This window comes from Spinacia oleracea, chromosome 1 (assembly GCF_020520425.1).
Source record: "Spinacia oleracea cultivar Varoflay chromosome 1, BTI_SOV_V1, whole genome shotgun sequence".
NCBI classification, from domain to species: domain Eukaryota; kingdom Viridiplantae; phylum Streptophyta; class Magnoliopsida; order Caryophyllales; family Amaranthaceae; genus Spinacia; species Spinacia oleracea.
This window is the reverse complement of record NC_079487.1, coordinates 19,891,284-19,916,234: the sequence shown is the minus strand read 5'-3', so window position 1 is coordinate 19,916,234 and position 24,951 is coordinate 19,891,284. Positions and strand designations below refer to the sequence as shown.

General features: G+C 38.6%; 1 protein-coding gene across 1 annotated transcript; it reads left to right on the top strand.

Annotated features, from left to right (window-relative positions):
• The first annotated feature begins 416 nt into the window (after nt 1-416).
• On the top strand, nt 417-4,198 carry LOC110791954 (uncharacterized). Its single transcript, XM_021996725.2, has 4 exons — nt 417-1,066; nt 1,145-1,259; nt 2,701-2,812; nt 3,627-4,198. The coding sequence occupies exons 1-4, from the start codon at nt 583-585 to the stop codon at nt 3,852-3,854; spliced, it is 939 nt and encodes a 312-aa protein (XP_021852417.1). The 5' UTR covers nt 417-582; the 3' UTR covers nt 3,855-4,198.
• Nucleotides 4,199-24,951: the final 20,753 nt, after the last annotated feature.

The following is a 24,951-nucleotide window of genomic DNA, read 5'->3' as shown; positions in this document are numbered from 1 at the left end:
AAAATTAAAGCCTGAAATCCAATTAGTTAAGCTTGAAGTCCATTTAGTTAAGCCTGAAGTCCAATTAGTTAAACCTGAAAAATAAAATCAAAAAAAAAAATTAAAAAAAAAAAATTCAATTTTTTTTACATGCTGACGTCAGCATGACGTCAGCACACGCGCCGACATGGCTGCCAGCAAGACTGCCAACAAGGCGGTCTTTCCTGTGAGGCGGTCTCACACAAAAGTTTCTCTATATTTTGTGAAAAAAATATCAAAATCCGTGCGTACACGGGATCTAATCTAGTTACTATTATTAAAATGAACTTAGTTATTGCATTACTATATTATTACTTTGAATTATTAATTGGATTTACCGGGGTACAACACTTAGGGTTAGCAAAAGGTTTTTTTATTATTAATTGGGTTTATGCGCAGCCCGATTTCAGTGGCGGTTCCCGCCATCTCTCTTTCTATATATATTCTTGTAAGGCGTGTTGCAATCGCTTTTCGTTCTCTTTCCTCCGTCTGCGAAACTGCGAATCCCCTCTCTTGTTTGGAAAGTTCAAGATCTTTATCCCCAATTTTGTTGTTTGATTATCGATGGAAAACCCTAACACAAATGCAGTAGATCTGGTACTAATCCCACGCATCCGAATCGATTTTAAACTTGTACCAGTTGATGGTTCTGACTTCTATTTATCACGACATTTTGTTAGTATGATCTCATTTTTGGTAGAGGTTCTTGTCAGGCCTCGAGATCGATGGTTTACGCTTCCCGAGCATGATATTGACCTCGAACCATCCGTATCGCCGGCTGGTTGGGGTTGGTATAGGGATAGGAAACCGAAGATAATAGACGGCGATCCTGGATTTTTGTATGTACGGAACTTGACTTTCATTCTCAACGATGCCGCCACCTTCCACGGCCAAGATTTGGAAACCAAACTCCACCAGGCTAAACACTTCTTTCTTGAGAAGCTGACCAATCAGATTTTATATCATGAAACTTTAGGACACGAGCTTAAAATTGTGCCGTTTTTGAAACCATCTGAAGATGCTCGTCAAATGATTAACCTCCTCAAAGGTATCTCTGTTTACTTTCTCTGTTTTATTTGACACTAAACACTTTGCTTTTCACGCTTTCTGCTTTGTTATTTCACAGCATCACCACAGGAGTCACCCACTATTGTTCTCAAGGGTTTGCCTTGTGACTGGCTTGCTGATGAACCATCTATGCTGAATCTTCGCAACTTTTTTGGGACTCTTGGGAGAGTCAGGTATTATAACATTCGACAATTCTTTTCTTTTGATTATATGCAATGTACTATTTCATCAAAATACTCTAGTGTTGACGACTCTTTGATGTGTGTAGTGTTGACAACTCTTTGATGTGTGGTGTAAAGTGTTTGTTAGGCTTTGATGTGTGTAGTGTTGAGTCGTTGACAACTCTTGAGTGCAGTGATTACCACTCTTAATTTTGTGTGCTACTACCCCTTAGGTGGTTTTTTCCCCTTGTTGGTCGGAGTATTATCATATTATCATCCATAGGCTGCAAATAGTTTTTGGCAATGGCCCTAATTAATTGAGGTCAATTACTGAACTATGCTTCCTCTTTGAGGACAGGATAATAATGAAAAGGAAAAGTGGGAGAAGGAATTAAGGAAAGAAAGAAAAAGGAAAATGTTGGTTACTTGGGCATATTAGTTTTGTTATATCCTTTTTATGTTACTGTGCTCCCTGTAGATAATCTACTATCTTTGTGTTTTCAAACACTGAAATACAGTAAATACAACATATTTCCTTTTGGGTTGTTTTTCACAACTAGTTGTTCCCAAGACATTGGAATCCATTAGCAAAAATAACCGAGTAAATAGGTTGAATAATTAGATGAGGACTAAATTATTTATCAAATGTTAAGTAAATATGTTATGGTTGCTAATAATACCTTGCAAATGAAAGAGTCTAATATTTCATTTGTTATATAAATATATAATTTATGCATATAAAGATAAATAAATTATTGAAAAGAATGTAATAGGAAAAAAAAACATGACAAAAGGATCAAGTCATCATATAGAAGAAGAAAGAAAAAGAAGAAATAAAATGGAAAGAAATGTTGATGGTAGGATTTGAACCTTAGACCAAAGGAAACAAGCATTTAGAGCTTACAAATGGAAGCTAGGTTAGGAAATTTAGCTCCTTATGAATAGTGAATTTCAAGGAATCCTCACTCATATCACTATTGATAAGCATAGTACTCAAAACACATACATTTTAAAAGTTTGGGATATGTACCATTTCCTTCAAGGTTTCTACAGGAAGTTTTTGGTTGAAAATTATTTCACTACCCAATATAAGGGATCCATATTTGTAACTTTGTTATACACTCCCTAACTATCACTTAGGCAATGTTGTCAAATTTCACTACCTTTCTCTACATAATTGGTTTTGATGCATGTATTGAGACTTATGAGACACAAAGGTAAATATCAACGAGACTTGGGTTATTGAGAAACAAATGTAATATGAATGAGACTTTGGTTATTGAGTAACGAAGGTAATTGGTTTTGATGCTTGTATTGAGAAACAAAGGTCAAATTTCACATCCTCCTCTACATAAATGGTTGAGGTTATATGTATATCTTGTTTGTATGTTATTTTATGATTTTTAAAGTTCTCCACGCATCTTTTGTTAAATTCATAATTTCTCTCTTGTAGGGATCTTGATCTTGATATGGGTGAGAACAATGTCTCGATCCAATTCGAGGACTATGAGGAGTGTTGCAAAGCATTAAAAAAATTGTGTTCATTTTCTTTGAAGATGGAAAAGGTAAATTCTGGAACCTTTCTTATTGCAAGTTCATCCTAGTATTGGTCCTGATATTCGATATAGAGCTACTAGAACCCTGGTGGGTTTTCCGGACTTCTCGTAGCATATCTGCTGTGGCCTTGCTATTTGTTAATTATGTGAGTTCTTCTGAGTTAATGTAGTCATCAATGGCCAATTTACTTCCTGCTACTAATGTTACTGCCCAGAATCACTTGTAGTACTTTTTAGACTTTTTACTGTTAGTTACTTAGTTTTTTTTTTTGGGTAAGTAAGCGAGCTATAATTTCATTTATCCACAAAAACTATTACAAACACTAATGATTTTAGACTCAAACGTCCAAGATCAAAACCAAAACTACAAGGCTACAAAACCTACAAAACTAATGAGATCTACACAATCAAACTGTTAAGCCAAGCACTATCATCTGTACACAAATTCGTAGGCTTAACAGTAAGAATTCTACTAATTACCTCACTTTTTACACAATGAATCAGTGTGTTAGCAGGCTGCAGTTTTTGGGACCAGAAAACCTCGTTAAAAACTGATTAGTAGTTAAAAACTGGTATTAGTAGTAGCAGGCTGCAGTGTGTTAGTTACTTGTAATAAAAAGAAGTGGTATTAGTAGTTAAAAACTGATTAGTCCACAATACGATGTAGTGTTTTGGATATATGCTTTAAAAGAATCCCCCCCCGAAATTTGTTGAAGCCTTCATGTGTTATGAAAATTGAGACTTATTGAATCATTTCACATACTTGTTGTGAAGTTGTGATCCACATCTGTTTGAAACTTTTTGTTTGGATTTTGGTGTGTAGAATAAGGAGTCAAGGGTGGTTGACTATGAAGTGTCCTTGAAGAACGTCTCCCAGGAAATGTTAGCCAATGACAGCGTTCTTAAAGGGTTGTCTTTGAAGGATGATTCTGTGCCAATGGAGAAGGAAACTTTCACGGAGGAAATGCAGGCTTTGAAGATTCGAATGGCAAAGCTTGAAGAGGAATTGAAGGGTTTGAAAGCTATTATAGGGGCTCGTTACTGTCACTAAGTTATTTTGATGAAACTAGTATTTCCTTTATTAGGTATTTTTCCTTAGTAACTTGGTCAGGTAACTTCTATGACATAGGTACTTACAATGTCTTTAAATTAGGCCAACACATTTTAACTTCAGCATTGACAACTAGAAATCCTATTAGTAGAGATTATGCTACTACATGTAGATATAAGCTCCAATTTGCAAAGATTGATGGTGGAGTATCTTGTTTATTCTGGAGTCTTAAGTTGTGTAAGGTAATTATGTGTTTGTATTTCCTAAGTGCTTTGATGTTGGATACTCACTTGTATTCCACCCTTAGTGGGTGCATGCTAAATTAATGATTGGTGTTTACTTGATTTCGTGTACTCTCAGAACTTTCAGAAAGTGATGTTTCTCTTGTGATGCAAAAAAGCTATGTTGAGGAATGTATCTTTGCAGTCAGTCCTCTGTTTTAACTTGGCAATTGTGCGCGTCGGCGCATGTCATTGCTGTTGAAGTTTAAATATGACGATTGGCGCCTCTTGTTTCCCCGAGGCTGAACTTGTGTGCATGTCAATGCTGTGCTGGGCCTAATTTAAAGACATTGTAATTTTTATTATGGAGTTATGGATTATCTTCGCCTCGAAATGGCAAAATAATAAGCCGCGTTTTTATACAAAGAATTAGTCTACCCTCAATATTTCATATTTACTAGGTATTTGCGTTGTACGTCAATGTTTTATAAAGCGTAACTATATTAGTTTGCATTCTAGGAACTAATTTAGTGTATCGTTATTTGACGCCTGCATTTTCTAAAAACGCCCGCATTTGAAGAAGGAAAATACGGTACCCTCGTAATATTCATCCTTTCTAATAATAACAATAACAATAATTAAAAAAAACAAAAAAGGAAACCTGACTTTGAAATTTGAGACACGAACAGGAGTGAAATTCACCATTGAAATAGGCTACTTTGACACATTTTTATAGATCAAAGAAAAGGTTCTTGAATATTCTTTTTTTTTAACGCAAAAACGGAGACAATTTTATTAATAATTATGGCCTAAGGCCCATATCGAGTTTTCTAACAACTGGGCTACTATACCAAAAAATTATCGCCCAAACACATCTATCATTAAACCCTAACTCGATATAACTTACAACCAAAAGTTATAATGCCTCCGAACAGAACCCAGAAGAACCAAACTAAGTCGAACTGTAATTGAAATCCAGGCTGGGTATCTGTAAACCATCTACCAGCTTATTTTGCATTCTTGCTTGTTTCTGCAACTCGAACCACACCTTCAACTTCTTTTCCTTTTCCTTTACCTTCCTGATTGTCCCTTGGAATTGAAACAGCAGTTGGAATAGTGCCAAACTAGATCTCTGAAGTCATTGATGTGGAAGCTGCCACCATTGTTTCTGCTTCCAGATCAATCACCTCACGAACATCACGAACACCTGGAGCACTTTCAATTGTTACTACCAAACCTTGTAAATCTGCAGATACGCCCCCCTAGCAAACTGAGGAACCTCAACATAAAATTTGTGTCCAACTGCCATTGAAAGAGAATTAGCAGCCAAGCAATGTGCCACCATATTCCGAGCCCTTGGAATATGAGTGATTTCCACCTTCTCAAATCTAGTCAGAAGACTTGCAACATCATTCAACACTGGAGATAACTCATGGTGATGGTGATCATCAATTGTCTTCATCATAATTCTCATGTCTCGTTCTTGAATATTCTAGTGATATTGAATCTTGTGTTCCTCCTCATAATTCTCATGTCTCGTTGTTGCACCCAGTCGTGAAGATGATAAACCAAATCAAATGAAAATCTCAAATTAATTAAAACAAGTTCCTGGTAATCATGAAGATCAGTAATCATGAATATCCATTGTTGCTTCAATATTTTGCTCGTCCGCTCTCTCGAATTACTCTTAGACTGCCGAATTTAATTTAAAAAAAAATTACAAACCATCGTGCACGGGGATCGCACCGGCGGCACGGCTGCCGCGCACAGGATTGCGCCGTGACATGGAGGCCACGCAGATCTTGTGCGTGGCCGACATGTCACCGGCACAATCCCCGTGCGCGGCATCCATGTCGCAGACGCAATGGCTCTGCGCGGTGGAATTCTAAAAAAATTAAAAAAAATATACCGCCAACTGCCCAGAGATAAACATGAGGCCAATGTTCGTATACATGTTGATGAATCCATAGTTTATGTACAATTAAAGACTCGAGATGGTAAAATATGTGAATGAAGCTGTTGTTATTCGAGTTTATCAGAAACATAGCTACCTGAAACTCCACCAATTACCCCTCCCATCTTGAAAAAGGTTGACACAAAAGGTCGAGGGAGGCTACATCGCTGGTGGACAAATTGGTAAAATGGTAATTTCCTCTCATGAGTTGAAAGTCAAACAAATTACTACGTATGAGCAGCTATGACAGTAATTAGTACAACAATGACAGTATTTTAATACAACAATGACAGTATTTATGCAAACGATGAAAATACTTATATAACACTTGTATACATACTTTTACTCATTCATTTAATATGCAACACTTTTATCCATTCTTGTAAGTGGTCTCTTTACTTTTTATATTTCATTACAGTTGTATACATAATTTCCTTTTTTGGGTGATTGTGACAGTATTTTAATACAACAATGACAATACTTATATTACTAATGACAGTATATAACAATTTAGCAACACTTTTACACATTTAAAGGTGGGCCAGGTTTCCATTTTTTTTAAGGTGGGTATGGGTTCCTTATTTCCCTGGTTACCAGCGATGTAGACAACCTCACAAAAGGTCTTCTCCTCCTATTTATTATCATTATTAATGTTATTTTTTTTGAAGGTTATAATAATAATAATAATAATAATTATTTATTATTATTATTATTATTTTTATTATTATTATTATTAGAGGGGTGAACATTAAAAGGGTAAAATAGTATTTTCCTACACTAAACGCGGGCGTCGTTTTGAAATAGGGACCCTTTGACTTTTGACACTATTTACTAATTTTAATTTGACCATTATTTGTAATTAATGGGTAAGGAAAAATATAGCCGTATCTGATCTTGTTTGATTCGTCTCGATATGTACTTTCGAAATATCAATTTTTTATAATTTTTACGAATACAAAATTTGAGATATTGATGACCAAACATTTACATGGGCAAGCGTGAAAAGGTAAACTGTCCCCATTATTTCGAAACGGAGGGAGTATGTATAAAAAAGGTTAATAAGACAACTTGCAATGGTGCTAAATTGCTAGTCTCATTTTAGCAAATTAACCCCAAGCTAGTATTCCATCACAAATCTATGCATTTGGGTACTAACTAAATAACGTCAACAAGTGACCCCCGACTTACACAATAATTGATGCGTATGAACATAAAGTTCCATGAAATCCATTCCACTTTGAGACTTTATAACAGTACAATAATGTCATGAAAGACTATCCAATTTCAACCATATGACAAACCAAAATCCGGAAACCATCACCAATTATCATCAAGTTACCACCAAACACCCTAAGCTTGAGTATTAACCGAAGCTGCACTCTGCCCCATATTCACACCCGTCTTCTGTATTAACACACGGTTAAGCAGATTCTGTGTGCATAATCGCTCAGCCCAGCCTGAATCCTGCCAAGATTCTGACCGAATTCCAAGCCTAAACTAAGGAATTCAAAGGAAACTCTGGAAGAATCTCGCCAAACAGTAAGTCAGTTACCAGGAAGTGTGAAGCAGAAATGGAAGGCTAATAGAGACAAGTGGTTAGTTTTCATGAGAACCGCAATATAGCCAACATTATAATATAACCTGAAATCTAAATTTTTGTCATTTTCATCACCTTTATAAGTCTGTTCACATAATCTGTTATATTACTCACGCCTGAGAAGATAATACATGGACAAATCTGTTATTGTTAAGCACCGTTAATCAATCTAAATCACTATTTTGACGTCGTGTAGTTAATATTTGTGCATTAAAAATAACTCAGATTAGTAATGTAGTCTAATGCATGTCCCTTTCGTCGTCACGTTGAACTAGAAAGGACCATCGTGGGCTAATGTTGGGAACTCCCCGTATTAGTAAACGTCCCCCGAACTCTCAATCTTTGCTCTGTTGGATGTACGTTTAGCGATCTCTATAACAGGGATCACAAGGGAACCTATGGCCGTTGTGATCAAATATGTTCGCCTTTCGGGCATATCACAATAACCGGGTTTTTTTAGTTTTCTATTGTAGTTGTAAAAATGAATGGCGACTCTTAAAGACTAGTAAAAAAGAGGTTAATGCCTACAGTTAGTTCTGATTTTACTTCATATGATTGCCACATCCCGAGGGAAAAGTCGTTCGAGCCATTTTATTAGGAACAATACGCTCGTCCTATTTTTCGATCCCCTCACAAAGGAGAGGGCCCATCGTGACCTTTTTGAAGGAAATATGTCCTTCACCCAAGGTGCATTAAGTCTAATACCAAGTTCAGATTCATTGCGAATAATTAATTCAATAAGATCAAGTGATCGGAACAGCTAGCTTGAGCAATGCTTGAGATCAGTGAGTTCTAATGGATATTAAGCTCACAACTTACTCTTGACTGAACCTATAAGGTCACACCAATGACATGTAACAGATCACCGGATTAAATGAATCGGAAATTCATTTAATAGCTTTTCGGGAATTAGTTTGGAAAACATATTATATGATACGACCTTGCGTCGGAATCGTATATCGTATCGCGAATATTCGTAAGCTGGTCGAAACGAATAATCGTATCGTACGACGGTGGTTCTTCGTATACGATACGATAAATAATAGTTGTAAGACGTTAGTCGCGAATACGAGCCGCATCGGAGCTGCCGGCCCGTCGAGCCAAGCGCGCAAGGCCCACCGAGCCAGCGAGCTCGCAAGCAAGCAAGCCAGCCCGCCCAGGGCGTGGCACAACGCGCAACACCGCACAGCATCGCAGCAGCGAGCACGCAAGGCCCACGGCCCATGCTGCTCGGCTGCGCGCGCTGTGGGCTTGGCCTGCAGTGTGGCTGGGCGCGGGTTGTGGCTTGCGTGGGGATGTGGCCGGTCAAGGTCTTTTGGTCTTTGGCCGGTTAAATCATTAATATAATTAGGTTAATTATATTATTTCCCATATAGCACACAATCAGTTTTCCAAAATCCAAAAAACCTAATTCCTAAATTACGTTCTTCAGTTTTTCTCTCTAAAAAACTGTTCATCCCGAAAAGCAAAAATCTTGTGCATTGTCTAAGCTACAATAATCAAGACGAATCTGAACGTGTCGGTGAACCAAATAGAGGAACGACAAGTGGAGTTCTTTGTTCGTGTTTGTTGATACAATACTCGGGAAAACACGCTTCGAATGTAAGTTTGCTTAAACTGTGCTTTATACATGTTTCCTGGCTTTGGGGATGTTTCGCACATGTTATGTATGTTTAATTGTATTCCCCAACAGTGGTATCATGATCAACCTTATGTGTTCAAAGCATTTTTTAGCATGATTTATTGTTTTTGTTGTTGTAAAAAGTTTTGGAATTTTTTGTTGTATTTTTCGGAATTATTATGTAGTGCGTAACAAGGTCTGATTTCAAAAAGATTCGTATTTTCGAATTTTCTGACCCTAATCTGATTGGAAAAGATTTTCTAAGATCAAATCATGTGAATGGAATTGCAAAAACAGGCCTCTAAGTATGTGTTTTTGGGCGTTTTTGTTAATTTTCGTGTTAAAATTAATAAATTCGGAAAGTTTTTCAATTAATTGGTCAAGTTAAACTACTCGGAATTGATTGAAAATTTCAGCCGTTTTTAACAAGAATAAACCCTAATTTAGCTTTCCCCGAATTCGTAAATTTAAGATCGTTAATTGATTTTTTAAATAATTTGGATCTAGTAATTTGGTTAATTGGAAAAGGGAATATAATTTCATGTTCAGTGGCGAATTTTAAAAATTATTAGATTAAAATTTTGAATAGTTTCGTTAATTTTAATCGACAATTAAACCAAATTCGTAAAAATCTGAAATTTAAATGTTTAGAAGGATTTAAAGTTTTAGATTCGATTATTTAAAAGTTCAAATTTTCAGTTTGAAATTGGTCGTTCTTAAAATTTGAATAATGTTAGCCTTGATTTAATAATTTTAACGAAATTGGATTGTTGTTAAATTAATTAAATCGTAAAAACGTTATTTTTCGAAAATAAAAATCGTAAAATTTGTGAAAAACAACTTAATGCAAATGTTCGTGAAATTAATTTTTTTTTAATTAGTTGGTCCGTAGGCACGAACCAAAGGCACAACACAAGGGTGGGGTGGACGTGTGGCTCGTCGAGCCATGCGGGCTGCCACGCCTGTGCCGAGCCGCAGCGACGCGGGCAGCAGCAAGCGTGCTACGTGCCGCGCGCGCGCTGGGCTAGGGAAGGGGCAAGCAAGGCAGGCCGCCTTGGCTTGCTAGCTGCGAGCAAGCAATGCTGCCATGCCTTGCGTATCGTCGAGCACATCAGCATCACAGGGGCAGCGAGAGCTGCGGGTACGTGGGGCGTTGGCTGCGGGGGCATGAGAAGTTTCTCGTGTGCCTCGTAGGCCACACAACGTGCATTGCTGGGATGGGCGCAAGCCTAGCCGGCATTGCACTTAAACAATTTTTGTTGTTGTTTCGTTGGGATTGACATTTATGTTTGCATTAAAAATTGGCTAACGGGATGTTGATAATTATTTTATTTAACTTGGGCCGGGCCATGAGTTTAATTTAATATTTAAATAATTAATTATCCGGAATAGTTATTGGTTTGAGTGGGAGCCGCTAAATGAAATTAAAAATGAAATAATTATTTTAATTATTTTCGCAGGTCGCATTATTTTAATTAAATTCATTTTTAATTAGAATAAATTCTATGGATTAATAATTTGGAAATTGATTAATATTTTAGGACGCGTTTATGTGAACGTGAATTTTAATTAATTCATGTAAATACTTGCATAATTAACATGGGCCATTCGTTTTAGCATACGAATGAGTGAATGCATATAATGTATATTTTATGTAATGCAGGTACTCCAAGTGACTAGTATGGCCATTTTAGGATAGTTAAATACGGTCTGCGAACTGTTCTATCTTTGAATGTAAAGTTTTAAAGATGGTCTGCGAACCATGTAAATTTTGATGTAATTTTATTATTTTCGAGTATTTCTAGTTTAGAACTTTAAGTTAGCATTGAATGAAGATTCAAGACGATGCCAAGCTAACAAGATGGTGAAGAAGATTGGATGCTTCAAGACAAGAGTTTTGGGCCATACTAGTTCACCAATTTATTTAGGCACTATATATATATATTATGCTTGAATGAATGTATATTATGCATGAATAGGTTGTTTGTATGACTCGATTAGATTTAGTTCACTAAATAATCGAACCAACATAGAAACAACTAGGTCCAAAAATATTGAGTTCAAAAATTGCCTTCCAAATCAAGCACTTACAAAAATCTAAGGATCTAACGTAGTAGGTTTACGCCAAAGCGAGGTGCTATATTAGTTGACTTAGATGGTAAGGCGTCCCAAAGGAGCACGTTGAGTGTGGTTTCAACTCAAACAACAATGGCATTATGTTGTGGAAATGGGATAAATTATGGTTTTAATTTATTAACCAAGAGTAATTTGGAGATTACTAGCAATAAGTTTTGCTTACCTAGAATCTTAAACTACTTAAGACATGCCAAAGCTGCTTAAGGATTTAGGACTTTTAGGGTCTTGGAATTGTTGCATTCATTTTTGGACCATGTTTTTACTTTTGCATGAATGAAATGTTTAATAGCTTTAATGATTGCATGCTAGCATTTATTTCAAAGTTATTAAGTTATGAATGGTTATTTATTGCAAATTCTTTTCAAATGTAGTAATCAAATGGCCGCAAACAATAACAACACTTTCAACATTCGTTCAATTCTCGACAAAGAGAAGTTGAACGGCAACAATTTCCTCGACTGGCAAAGGAACTTGCAAATAGTTCTAATGCATGAGGAAAAGGAATTTGTCCTAGAGGAAGAGTTACCAGAGTCCGCCGGGCCGGAGGTGACTCAAGCTGCCCTTAACCGTTGGATCCAGGCCAACAGGGATGTCAAATGTGTGACGCTTGCATCCATGAATCCTGAACTTCAGAAAACGTTCATCAACTCGGATGCTTACAAAATTATCTCGGAGTTGAAGAATATGTTTCAGGACCAAGCCAGAATCGAAAGATTTGAGACTCAGAGGTTGATCCTTGAGACTAAGCTCAAGAAAGGAGAACCAGTGAGCCCACATGTTCTTAAAATGATTGGACTCTTTAAGACCATGAGAGCTCTAGATTCTGATCGACGTCTCAAATGAGATGGCAATTGACATCATTCTCCATTTGCTTCATAGTGGATATGATCAGTTCAAGTTGAATTACAACATGAATAGCATGGAGAAAACTCTTATTGAGCTTCACGGTATGATGAAGACCGCTGAAAAGACGCTCAAGCTAGAGAATAAGCACGACGTGCTTATGGTGCGTAAGGGCAAGAATTTCAAGAAATCTGGCAAGGGAAAGGGCAAGAAGGGTAAGGGTAAGGGCAAGGCTACGCCCTAACCTAAGTCCAACGGCACTAGTTCTGGTAAACAGAAGAGGGTGACTCGTTCTCCAGCCGACTCTAAATGCTTCTACTACAAGAAGAAGGGGCATTGGAATAGGGATTGCTTGAAGAGAAAGGAGATGAGAAGAACGGGAACGTTGCTTCTACTTCAGGTATGTATGTTATACATTGTAATCTTGATAATTCTACTTCTTCGGTATTAGATACTGGTTGTGGCTCACACTTATGTTCCAATTCGCAGGGACTAAGGAGAAGTAGAAGGCTTGATAAAGGCGAGATGGATCTACGCGTGGGAAATGGAGCACGGATTGCTGCATTAGCCGTAGGATCTTATTTTATTTCTTTGCCTAGTGGTTTTGTTTTGGAACTAGAAAACTGTTACTATGTTCCTAGTATCACCAGAAAAATTATTTCCGTTTCAAGTTTGGATTCTAAAGGTTTTAGTTTTCAATTCAAAGACAATAGTTGTTCTTTTTCTTTGAATTGAACGTTTTATGGTTCAACACAACAAGAAAATGGTCTATATGTGCTAGATACGAGCAAGCACATTTATAACATAAATACTAAAAAGCCTAAAACTGGTGATTCCGATCTCACATCTCTGTGGCATTGTCGATTAGGCCATATAAACACAAAGCGCATGGAATTACTTCAACGGAAGGGAATTCTAGAATCATTCGACTTAGACAAGATTGATCAATGCGAATCTTATTTACTTGGAAAAATGACAAAGCTAGCTTTCTCAAAGGTGGGAGAAAGAGCAAGCGAACTACTAGGGCTAATACATACGGACGTATGTGGGCCTATGAGTACGAAAGCTAGAGGTGAGTTCAGCGATTTCATAACATTTACAGACGATTTCAGTAGATATGGCTATATTTACTTAATGAAACACAAGTCTGAATCATTTGAGAAATTCTGAGAATTTCAAAATGAAGTGGAGGATCAACATGGCAAGAAAACCAAAGCTCTAAGATCAGATCGAGGAGGTGAATATCTTAGCCACGAGTTTGATGACAATCTAAAAGAATGAGGTATTCTTTCTGAATCGACTGCTCCGGAGACAACTCAATGGAATGGAGTGTCGGAACGGAGAAACATGACCTTACTAGATATGGTCAGGTCAATGATGGGTCAAGCCAAACTTCCTTTAAAATTTTGGGGACATGCGTTGCAAATAGCAGCACTCACACCGAATCGTGCTCCTTCAAAAGCCGTTGAAAAGACTCCATACGAATTATGGACTGGGAAACTTCCAAAGTTGTCTTTTCTAAAGATTTGAGGTTGCGAAGCATATGTCAAGCGATTAATTTTGGACAAGCTTGAACCAAAATCTGACAAATGTTTCTTCATTGGGTATCCAAAAGAAACAAAGGGGTATTACTTCTACAACAAGTCAGACAACAAGGTATTCGTTGCTCGTGATGGTGTCTTTTTGGAAAGAAATCATATTTCCAAATTGACAAGTGGGAGAATAATAGACCTCGAAGAGACTCGAGACGAACAACGAACCAAGAACTCTTTAGAAGCAGTTCAGGACAAAGAACCTCCAAGATCTTTAGAAGAGCCAGTGGGAGTAGTTCCTCAAAACGTTGTTGCCCCTCGTAAGTCAAATAGAACTAAGGTTCAACCGGACAGATGGACAGGCGTCCTCTTGACTGAAAACTTTGACGTTCTCATATTAGATAGTGATGAACCTATGACTTATAAGAAATCTAGGACGAGCCCAAGCTCCACTAAATGGTTAGAGGCCATGAAATCCGGGATAGACTCCATGCCTGAAAATCAAGTCTGGGATTTGGTAGATTTGCCGGATGGGTTTACACCTATCGGATGCAAATGGGTCTTCAAATCGAAGAAAGACAAAGATGGAATTGTATACATATACAAAGCTAGATTGGTAGCAAAATGTTACAGGCAAGTTCACGGCGTTGACTACGATGAAACCTTTTCTCCAGTCGCGATGCTTAAGTCTATTCGAATAATACTTGCGATTGCCGCGTTTCATGACTATGAAATATGGAAAATGGATATTAAAACTGCCTTCTTGAATGGTGTTCTTGAAGAGACTGTGTTTATGACACAGCCGGAGGCTTTTGCCGATCAAAAGAGCCAAGGAAAGGTATGCAAGCTTAAGAAATCCATTTATGGATTAAAGCATGCATCAAGGAGTTGGAATACACGATTTTATGAAGCAGACAATAAGTTTGGCTTCATCAATAATCAGGACGAATCTTGTGTATACAAGAAGGTCAGTGGGAGTAAAATTGCATTCCTAGTCTTGTATGTAGAGGACATACTACTTATTGGAAACGACATTCCTATGCTGGAGTCTGTAAAGACTTTGCTTGGAAAGTGTCTCTCAATGAAGGACTTAGGAGAGGCACAATACATATTAGGCATCAAGATCTATAGGGATAGATCTAAGAGGATGATTGGACTAAGCCAGAGCACTTACATTGACAAAGTGCTAGCTAGGTTCAATATGATGGAAGCCAAGAGAGGCCATCTACCCATGTCACATGGCACATATCTAAGCAAGACTCAGTGTCCCAAGACATCTGATGAGCGTAGAAAGATGAGTGTAATTCCATACGCTTCGGCTATTGGATCCATCATGTATGCTATGATTTGTACAAGCCGGATGTTTCGTTCGCACTCAGTGCAACGAGAAGGTACCAGTCAGAACCAGGTGAGGCACATTGGACTGCTGCCAAGAATATCCTAAAGTACCTGAAAAGGACTAAGGATCAGTTTCTGGTTTATGGTGGTACAGATGAGTTGATTGTTAAGGGCTATAAGGATGCAAGCTTTCAAACCGACAGAGATGATTTCAGATCATAGTCTGGGTTTGTGTTCTGCCTTAATGGCGGAGCAGTAAGGTGGAAAAGTGCTAAGCAAAGCATTGTTGCGGATTCTACAACTGAAGCCGAGTACATTGCTGCCTCAGAAGCAACAAAGGAACTGTTTGGATTCGGAAGTTCATCGAAGAACTTGGGGTTGTCCCCTCTATTAAAGGACTAGTGGCTTTGTATTGTGACAATAGCGGAGCCATTTCCCAGACAAAGGAGCCTAGGAGACACCAGAAGTCCAAGCACGTACTGCATCGATTTCACATACTTCGAGAAATCGTTGAAAGGAAAGAAATCAAGATTTGCAAGGTTGGAACTGACGACAACGTCGCGGATCCATTTACTAAACCGTTGCCACAAGCGAAGCACAACACAGATGTATCAACCATGGGAATCAAGCATATTGTAGGATGGCTTTGATTTTCTAAGTTTTGTTTTAGAACATCTGTTAGATCTGTGTTTAAAACAATTGGTTTAACCATTTCATATTTATGAAATTTATTATTTCATATTCATTTAATTTTGGTTTAGTATTAAGTGATAAGTCCATATGATTCAAAACATTCAAATGGGATGTCAAGATGGATTCTTCGACAAAGAAACACCCATAAGTGAACTTGAATATTGAAGTCACAAAGGATCCCTAATCCAGGTCATTGAAAGATGGACGACCAATGACTAATGAAGATTAGATTGCAAGTAGATTTTTAGTTCTGTTTCTTGAAATAGATTGACTGGATGTCAGAATCTTTTGCATAGATACTTATTGGATCTTGTATCGGATTGACCATGAGAAGACTTTAAAATATTAAAGTCATGTCATAAGTAGTTCCCATCAATGGTGATTAGAACCATTCCTCAGAACATGTGTGATTATGTCTGCTCGTTTGAGAATTAGTTCTCTTTGATACTAGCTAAACGTCGCACTGTAAAAGGAGGCTATAAAAGCAGTTATTGGGCGTACTATGAACCAAAGTGAGTGTTCATAGATTGCAAGAATGGATTGTCCTCCTATTTTTAATAGGATATGGTGTTGTTGTGTAACAAGGTCTCTCGGAGAGTTAGATACTATAAAATGCATGGCCGTGCTCAGAATGGTTAAGGCTTAACCTTCTGTAAAAGTTTAATAGTTGAGCTATGTAATCCGAGAAACACTTCTGGACCTAATAAGGATGGCTTGGATCTTACCTTATGTTCAGCAAGTAACACTAAGCGACAAAGGAATGTAAATGCACACTTGTATGAATGACAAGTGGGAGACTGAAGGAAATATGTCCTTCACCCAAAGTGCATTAAGTCTAATACCAAGGTTCAGATTAATTGCGAACAATTAATTCAGTAAGATCAAGTGATCGGAACAGCTAGCTGGAGCATTGCTTCCGATCAGTGAGTTCTAATGGATATTAAGCTCACAACTTACTCTTGACTAAACCTATAACGTCACACCTATGAGATGTAATAGATCAACGGATTAAATGAATCGAAAATTCATTTAATAGCTTTTCGGGAATTAGTTTGGAAAACGTATTATACGATACGACCTTGCGTCAAAATCATATATCGTATCGCGAATATTCGTAAGCTGGGCGAAACGAATAATCGTATCGTACAACGGTGATTCATCGTATACGATACGACAAATAATAGCCGTAAGGCGTTAGTCGCGAATACGAGCTGCATCGGAGCTGTCGGCCCGTCGAGCCAAGCGCGCAAGGCCCAACGAGCCAGCGAGCTCGCAAGCAAGCAAGCAAGCCAGCCCCAGGCGTGGCACATCGCGCAACACCGCACAACACCGCAGCAGCGAGCACGCAAGGCCCACGGCCCATGCTGCTCGACTGCGCGCGCTGTGGGCTTCGGCCTGCAGTGTGGCTGGGCGCGGGTTGTGGCTTGCGTGGGGATGTGGCCGGTCAAGGCCTTTTGTTCTTTAGACGGTTACATAATTAATATAATTAGGTTAATTATATTATTTCCCATATAGCACACAATCAGTTTTCCAAAATCCAAAAAAACCTAATTCCTAAATTACGTATGAAAAACTGTTTATCCCGAAAAGCAAAAATCTTGTGCGTTGTCTAAGCTACAATAATCTAGACGGATCTGAACGTGTCGGTGAACCAAATAGAGAAACGACAAGTGGAGTTCTTTGGTCATGTTCGTTGATAAAATACTCGGGAAAACACGCTTCGAATGTAAGTTTGCTTAAACTGTGCTTTATACATGTTTGCTGGCTTTGGGGATGTTCCGCACATGTTATTTATGTTTAACTGTATTCCCCAACACTTTTCTCTTTCCTCCCAAATCCCGAGAACATTACAAGCTCTCGACACACATATTTAGGGATGAGTTATGAACTACATATATTACCAAATAGACTCCTCTTACCGGAAGATTGGAAAGATTCTTTTTCTACCAGTTTGAGCTCGGCGAGTCGCTCTTTTCTCGCGTGGGCAGTCTTCAATGCGAGTTGTGCGGGGAATGCCGCCTAAAATGAAGTGACTTATGGGTGTGGAGCACAATCGTGTTTACAAGGAAGTGGTGCTTTTTTATATTGTGATATTCTATGGGTATTCTCTAGCCTAGTGGGAACGAAAGCGCACTTTGAGTTGGTGCTACCTAAGGTGTACCAAATTAGCTTCAGCGGATCAAGATTTCTTATAGAAAGCCAATCACAGTTCCGGTCAGCTCAGTCACCTTATCCTATTAAGTTTTCAGGCAAGTAATCTAATATTATGTCATAATAGAAGAAAAATAATATCTTTGAAACTCTCACTTCTAGTTGAATCATTTTCCTTTGGTATATAGGATCGAGGCAGATTAAATGAAGTAATTGATAGAGTTAGATTCATCTGCAACTCCTTACTTATTCTTCTAAGTGAATAGGAATTACTGTAGGGGAATACAGTTAAACATAATAACATGTGCGGAACAATCCCTAAAGCCAGGAAACATGTATAAAGCACAGATTAAGCATACTTACATTCGAAGCGTGTTTTCCACAATAATCCGTCAACGAACACGAACAAAGAACTCCAATTGGCGTTCCTCTACTTGGTTCACCGACACGATCAGATCCGTCTTGATAGTCGTAGCTTAGACAATTAATCAAGATACTTTGCCTTTTTGGGAAGAACTCACTTTGGAGGCACAGAGAGAAATAGGGTTCTCTGTGTCTCTAGGGTTTTGAGTAATCTGAATTGTGATTGCAGTAAGTCGGAAATTAGGTCATAAGGTTATTTACATAACCTTACTAACCGACCAAGCCCGGAGGCAAGGCCGGCTAGCAAGCCACGCGTGAGACAAGCACAACGCGCTGGGCCATGGGCCTCGCTGCTGTGGCTGTGTCGCTGCACAGGCCCGCGCGCACACGCGCAGCTCCGCTCGGCCATGGGCCAGCGCTGCCGTGTTGCCTTGGCCTTTGCTTGCTCGCCTAGCGCGCGCCCATGGGCCTCGAGTGATTCGTGCACTCGGCTCGTGGGCTGCTCTTCGTATTCGCGTTTAATATATTTCCGATATATTATTTATCGTTTCGTATACGACGAATCACCGTCGTGCGATACGATTTATTCATTTCGCCTAGCTTACGAATATTCGCGATACGATATACGATTCTGATGCAAGGTCGTATCGTATAATACGTTTCCAACTTAAATCCCGAAAAGCTATTAAATGAATTTCCGATTCATTTAATCCGGTGATCTGTTACGTGTCATTGGTGTGACCTTGTAGGTTCAGTCAAGAGTAAATTGTGAGTTCAATATCCATTGGAACTCACTGATCGGAAGCATTGCTCCAGCTAGCTGTTCCGATCACTTGATCTCACTGAATTAATTGTTCGCAATTAATCTGAACCTTGGTATTAGACTTAATGCACCTTGGGTGAAGGACATATTTCCTTCAATCTCCCACTTGTCATTCAGACAAGTGTGCATCCACATTCCTTTGTCGCTTAGTGTTACTTACTGAACATAAGGTAAGATCCAAGCCATCCTTATTAGGTCCAGAAGTGTTTCTCGGATTACAGAGTTCAACTGTCAAACTTTTGCAGAAGGTTAAGCCTAACCATTCTGAGCACGACCATGCATTTTACAGTATCTAACTCTCCAAGAGGCCTTGTTACACAACAACACTATATCCTATCAAAGATAGGAGGACAATCCATTCTTGCAATCTATGAACACTCACTTTGATTCTTAGTACGCCCAATAACTGCTTTTATAGCCTCCTTTTACGGTGCGACGTTTAGCTAGTATCAAAGAGAACTAATTCTCAAACGAGCAGACATAATCTCTCATGTTCTGAGGAACGGTTTCTAATCACCATTAATGAGAACTACCTATGACATGACTTTAATCTCTTAAAGAGTTCTCATGGTCAATCCGATACAAGATCCAATAAGTATCTATGCAAAAGATTCTGACATCTAGTCACTCTAGTTCAAGAAACAGAACTAAGTAATCTACTTGCAATCTAATCTTCATTAGTCATTGGTCGTCCACCTTTCAATGACCTGGATTAGGGATCCTTTATGACTTCAATATTCAAGTTCACTTATGTGTGTTTCTTTGCCAAAGAATCCATCTTGACATCCCATTTGAATGATTTGAATCACATGGACTTATCATTTAATTCTAAACCATAATTAAATGAATATGAAATAATAAATTTCATAAATATGAAATGGTTAAACCAATTGTTTTAAACATAGATCTAACAGATGTTCTAAAACAATACTTAGAAAATCAAAGCCATTCTCCAACATTCTTGATTCCCATAATTGCTACATGTGCGTTGTGTTTCACTTGTGGCAACGGTTTAGTCAATGGATCCGCGATGTTGTCGTCAGTTCCACCCTTGCAAATCTCGATTTCCTTTCTTTCAACGATCTCTCGAAGTATATGAAATTGCCGCAGTACGTGCTTGGACTTCTGGTGGCTCCTAGGCTCCTTTTCCTGGGCAATGGCTCCGCTATTGTCACAATACAAAGCCACTGGTCCTTTAATGGAGGGGACAACACCAAGTTCTTCGATGAACTTCCGAATCCAAACAGCTTCCTTTGCTGCTTCTGAGGCAGCAATGTACTCGGCTTCAGTTGTAGAATCCGCAATAATGCTTTGCTTAGCACTTTTCCACCTTACTGCTCCGCCGTTGAGGCAGAACACAAACCCAGACTGTGATCTGAAATCATCTCTGTCGGTTTGAAAGCTTGCGTCCGTATAGCCCTTAACAATCAACTCATCTGTACCACCATAAACCAGAAACTGATCCTTAGTCCTTTTCAGGTACTTTAGGATATTCTTGGCAGCAGTCCATGTGCCTCACCTGCATCTGACTGGTACCTTCTCGTTGCACTGAGTGCGAACGAAACATCCGGCCTTGTACAAATCATAGCATACATGATGGATCCAATAGCCGAAGCGTATGGAATTCCACTCATCTTTCTACGCTCATCAGATGTTTTGGGACACTGATTCTTGCTTAGATATATGCCATGTGACATGGGTAGATGGCCTCTCTTGGCTTCCATCATATTGAACCTAGCTAGCACTTTGTCAATGTAAGTGCTTTGGCTTAGTCCAATCATCCTTTTAGATCTATCCCTATAGATCTTGATGCCCAATATGTACCGTGCCTCTCCTAAGTGATTCATTGAGAAACACTTCCCGAGCAAAGTCTTTACAGACTCCAACATAGGAATGTCGTTTCCAATAAGCAGTATGTCGTCAACATACAAGACTAGGAATGCAATTTTACTCCCACTGACCTTCTTGTATACACAAGATTCGTCCTGATTATTGATGAAGCCAAACTTATTGACTGCTTCATCAAATCGTTTATTCCAACTCCTTGATGCCTGCTTTAGTCCGTAGATGGACTTCTTAAGCTTGCATACCTTTCCTTGGTTCTTTTGATCGGCAAAACCCTCCGGCTGTGTCATAAACACAGTCTCTTCAAGAACACCATTCAAGAAGGCAGTTTTAACATCCATTTTCCATATTTCATAGTCATGAAACGCGGCAATCGCAAGTATTATTCGAATAGACTTAAGCATCGCGACTGGAGAAAAGGTTTCATCGTAGTCAACGCCGTGAACTTGCCTGTAATATTTTGCTACAAATCTAGCTTTGTATATGTATACAATTCCATCTTTGTCTTTCTTCAATTTGAAGACCCATTTGCATCCGATAGGTGTGAACCCATCCGGCAAATCAACCAAATCCCAGACTTGATTTTCAGACATGGAGTCTATTTCAGATTGCATGGCCTCTAACCATTTTGTGGAGCTTGGGCTCGTCATAGCTTGCTTGTAAGTCAAAGGTTCATCACTATCCAATATGAGAACGTCTAAGTTTTCAGTCAAGAGGACGCCTGTCCATCTGTCCGACTGAAAAATAGTTCTATTTGACCTACGAGGGGCAACAACGTTTTGAGGAACTACTCCCACTGGCTCTTCTAAAGACCTTGGAGGTTCATCAACTTGAACTGCTTCTAAAGAGTTCTGAGTTCGTTGTTCGTCTCGAATCTCTTCGAAGTCTATTATTCTCCCACTTGTCAATTTGGAAATATGATTTCTTTCCAAAAAGACACCGTCACGAGCAACGAATACCTTGTTGTTTGACTTGTTGTAGCAGTAATACCCCATAGTTTCCTTTGGATACCCAACGAAGAAACATTTGTCTGATTTAGGTTGTAGCTTGTCCGAAATTAATCGCTTGACATATGCTTCGCAACCCCAAATCTTCAGAAAAGACAACTTTGGAAGTTTCCCAGTCCATAATTCGTATGGAGTCTTTTCAACAGCTTTTGACGGAGCACAATTCAGTGTGAGTGTTGCAGTTTGCAACGCATGTCCCCAGAACTGTAAAGGAAGTTCGGCCTGACCCATCATTGACCTGACTATATTGAGTAAGGTCCTGTTTCTCCGTTTCGACACTCCATTCCATTGAGGTGTCCCCGGAGCAGTCAATTCAGAAAGAATACCGCATTCTTTTAGATGGTCATCAAACTCGTGGCTAAGATATTCACCTCCTCGATCCGATCTTAGAGCTTTGATTTTCTTGCCATGTTGATTCTGTACTTCATTTTGAAATTCTCGGAATTTCTCAAACGATTCAGACTTGTGCTTCATTAAGTAAATATAGCCATATCTACTGAAGTCATCCGTAAACGTTATGAAATAGCTGAACTCACCTCTAGCTTTCGTACTCATAGGCCCACATACGTCCGTATGTATTAGCCCTAGTAGTTCGCTTGCTCTTTCTCCCACCTTTGAGAAAGGTTGCTTTGTCGTTTTGCCAAGTAAACAAGATTCGCATTGATCAATCTTCTCTAAGTCGAATGATTCTAGAATTCCTTTCCGTTGAAGTAATTCCATGCGCTTTATGTTTATATGGCCTAATCGACAATGCCACAGAAATATGAGATTCGAATCACCAGTTTTAGCCTTTTTGGTATTTATGTTATAAATTTGTTTGCTCGTATCTAGCACGTAAAGACCGTTTTCTTGTTGTGCTGAACCATAAAACATTCCATTCAAAGCAAAAGAACAACTATTGTCTTTAAATTGAAAACTAAAACCTTTAGAATCCAAACTTGAAACGGAAATGATGTTTTTGGTGATACTAGGAACATAGTAACAGTTTTCTAGTTCCAAAACAAACCCACTAGGCAAAGAAATAAAATAAGATCCTACGGCTAATGCAGCAATCCTTGCTCCATTTCCCACGCGTAGATCCATCTCGCCTTTATCAAGATTTCTACTTCTCCGTAGTCCTTGTGGATTGGAACATAAGTGTGAGCCACAACCAGTATCTAATACCCAAGAAGTAGAATTAGCTAGATTGCAATGTATAACATACATACCTGAAGGAGAAGCAACGTTTCCGTCCTTCTTCTCTTCCTTTAGTTTGGGGAAATCTCGCTTGTAATGACCAATTTCATTACAATTGAAGCATTGCGATGTGGAAGGAGAAGCATTCCTCTTCATCTTGCTCTTAGAAGGCGGCAGATGCCCTCCGGGAGTGGACGAAGATGCAGCCTTGCTTTTCTTCCCCTTGCCTATTTTCTTGAATTTAGTGCACCTCACATTCAAAGGGTCTTGATTGAACTTAAGGATTTTCTCGCATTTCATGAGTAATTCCACAAGTTCAGAGAATGTGCTCTCTTTCTGATGAAAGAGATAGTGCATCTTAAAACCCTCATAATTCTTATGAAGAGAATTCAGCACTAGTGCAATAGCTACCGACTCGTTGATGGAACCACCAATTCTCTCAATTGTGAAAAATAATCCAGACATCATATCCACATGAGACCGAATTGATGTGTTTTTGTCCATCTTGACAGAGTAGATGCGCCTTTGTGCCTCCAGAAGTTCGATTTCTAGACACGACTTGCGTGGGGTTACGAGCTTGAGATTGCTCATCGAATTAGCCAATTCGTCAACCCCATTGCCACCAGTTTGGCACAAGGGTCGAAAACCCGCACACTTATCCTCGAGGATACTTAGGAGAGCTTGAGGTTCAAAAGTAATGAACCTCCCTCTCCAACTCTCAGGGATAGACTTAAGGATGAACTCCGTGACAAGGTACTTGTGAAGTGCCCAACTTCTGTACCTTTCAGGAGTCATGCCTCGCGCATCATAGCTAGGGAAAGGTTGTTAAATGACATAATGTATGCCATTAACTTTCAAAACTTCGACAAGTTTCCCTTTCCATTCAAGAAAATTAGTCAATTCTAACTCGACATCCACAATTTCAGATGATATGATTGTTGTTATGTTTGCGACCATTTTGATTACTACAATCGAAAAGAATTTGCAATAAATAACCATTCATACAATTCAATAACTTTGAAATAAAAGCAAAACATGCAATCATTAAAGCTATTAAAACATTTCATTCATGTAAAAAGCAAAAACATGGTCCGAAATGAATGAAACGATTCCAAGACCCCAAAAGTCCTAAATCCTTAAGCAGCTTTAGCATGTCTTAAGTAGTTTAAGATTTTAGGTAAGCAAAACCTATTGCTAGTCATCTCCAAATTACTCTTGGTTAATAAATTAATGCCATAATTTATCCCATTGCCACAACTTAATGCCATTGTTGTTTGAGTTGTAACCACAATCAACGTGCTCCTTTAGGACGCCTTACCACCTAAGTCAACTAAAATAGCACCTCGCTTTAGCGTAAACCTACTATCTTAGATCCCTAGATTTTTGTAAGTGTTGATTTGGAAAGCAATTTTTTTAAAACTCAATATTACTTGGACCTAGTTGTTTCTATGTTGGTTCGATTATTTAGTGAACTTAAAACTAATCGATTCATAGGAAACAACCTGTTCATGCAAAGCATACATACATTCATACATTCACGCATAATATATATAATAAATTGCATATATAATTGGTGATCTAGTATGGCCCAAAACTTCTTGTCTTGAAGCATCCAATCTTCATCACCTCCTTGTTAGCTTGGCATCGTCTTGAATCTTCGTTCAAATGCTAACTTAAAGTTCTAAACTAGAAATAATTGAAAATAATAAATTACATCAAAATTTCCATGGTACGCAGACCATATTTAAAACTTTACATTCAAAGATAGAACGGTGCGCAGACCGTATTTAACTATCC

What these genes read in the sequence shown, in the direction of transcription:
- LOC110791954 (XM_021996725.2), top strand. Translation starts at nt 583, where the DNA reads ATGGAAAACCCTAACACAAATGCAGTAGATCTGGTACTAATCCCACGC. An exon ending in AATGATTAACCTCCTCAAAG is followed by an intron (nt 1,067 to 1,144) that starts GTATCTCTGTTT and finishes GTTATTTCACAG; the next exon opens with CATCACCACAGGAGTCACCC. An exon ending in GGGACTCTTGGGAGAGTCAG is followed by an intron (nt 1,260 to 2,700) that starts GTATTATAACAT and finishes TCTCTCTTGTAG; the next exon opens with GGATCTTGATCTTGATATGG.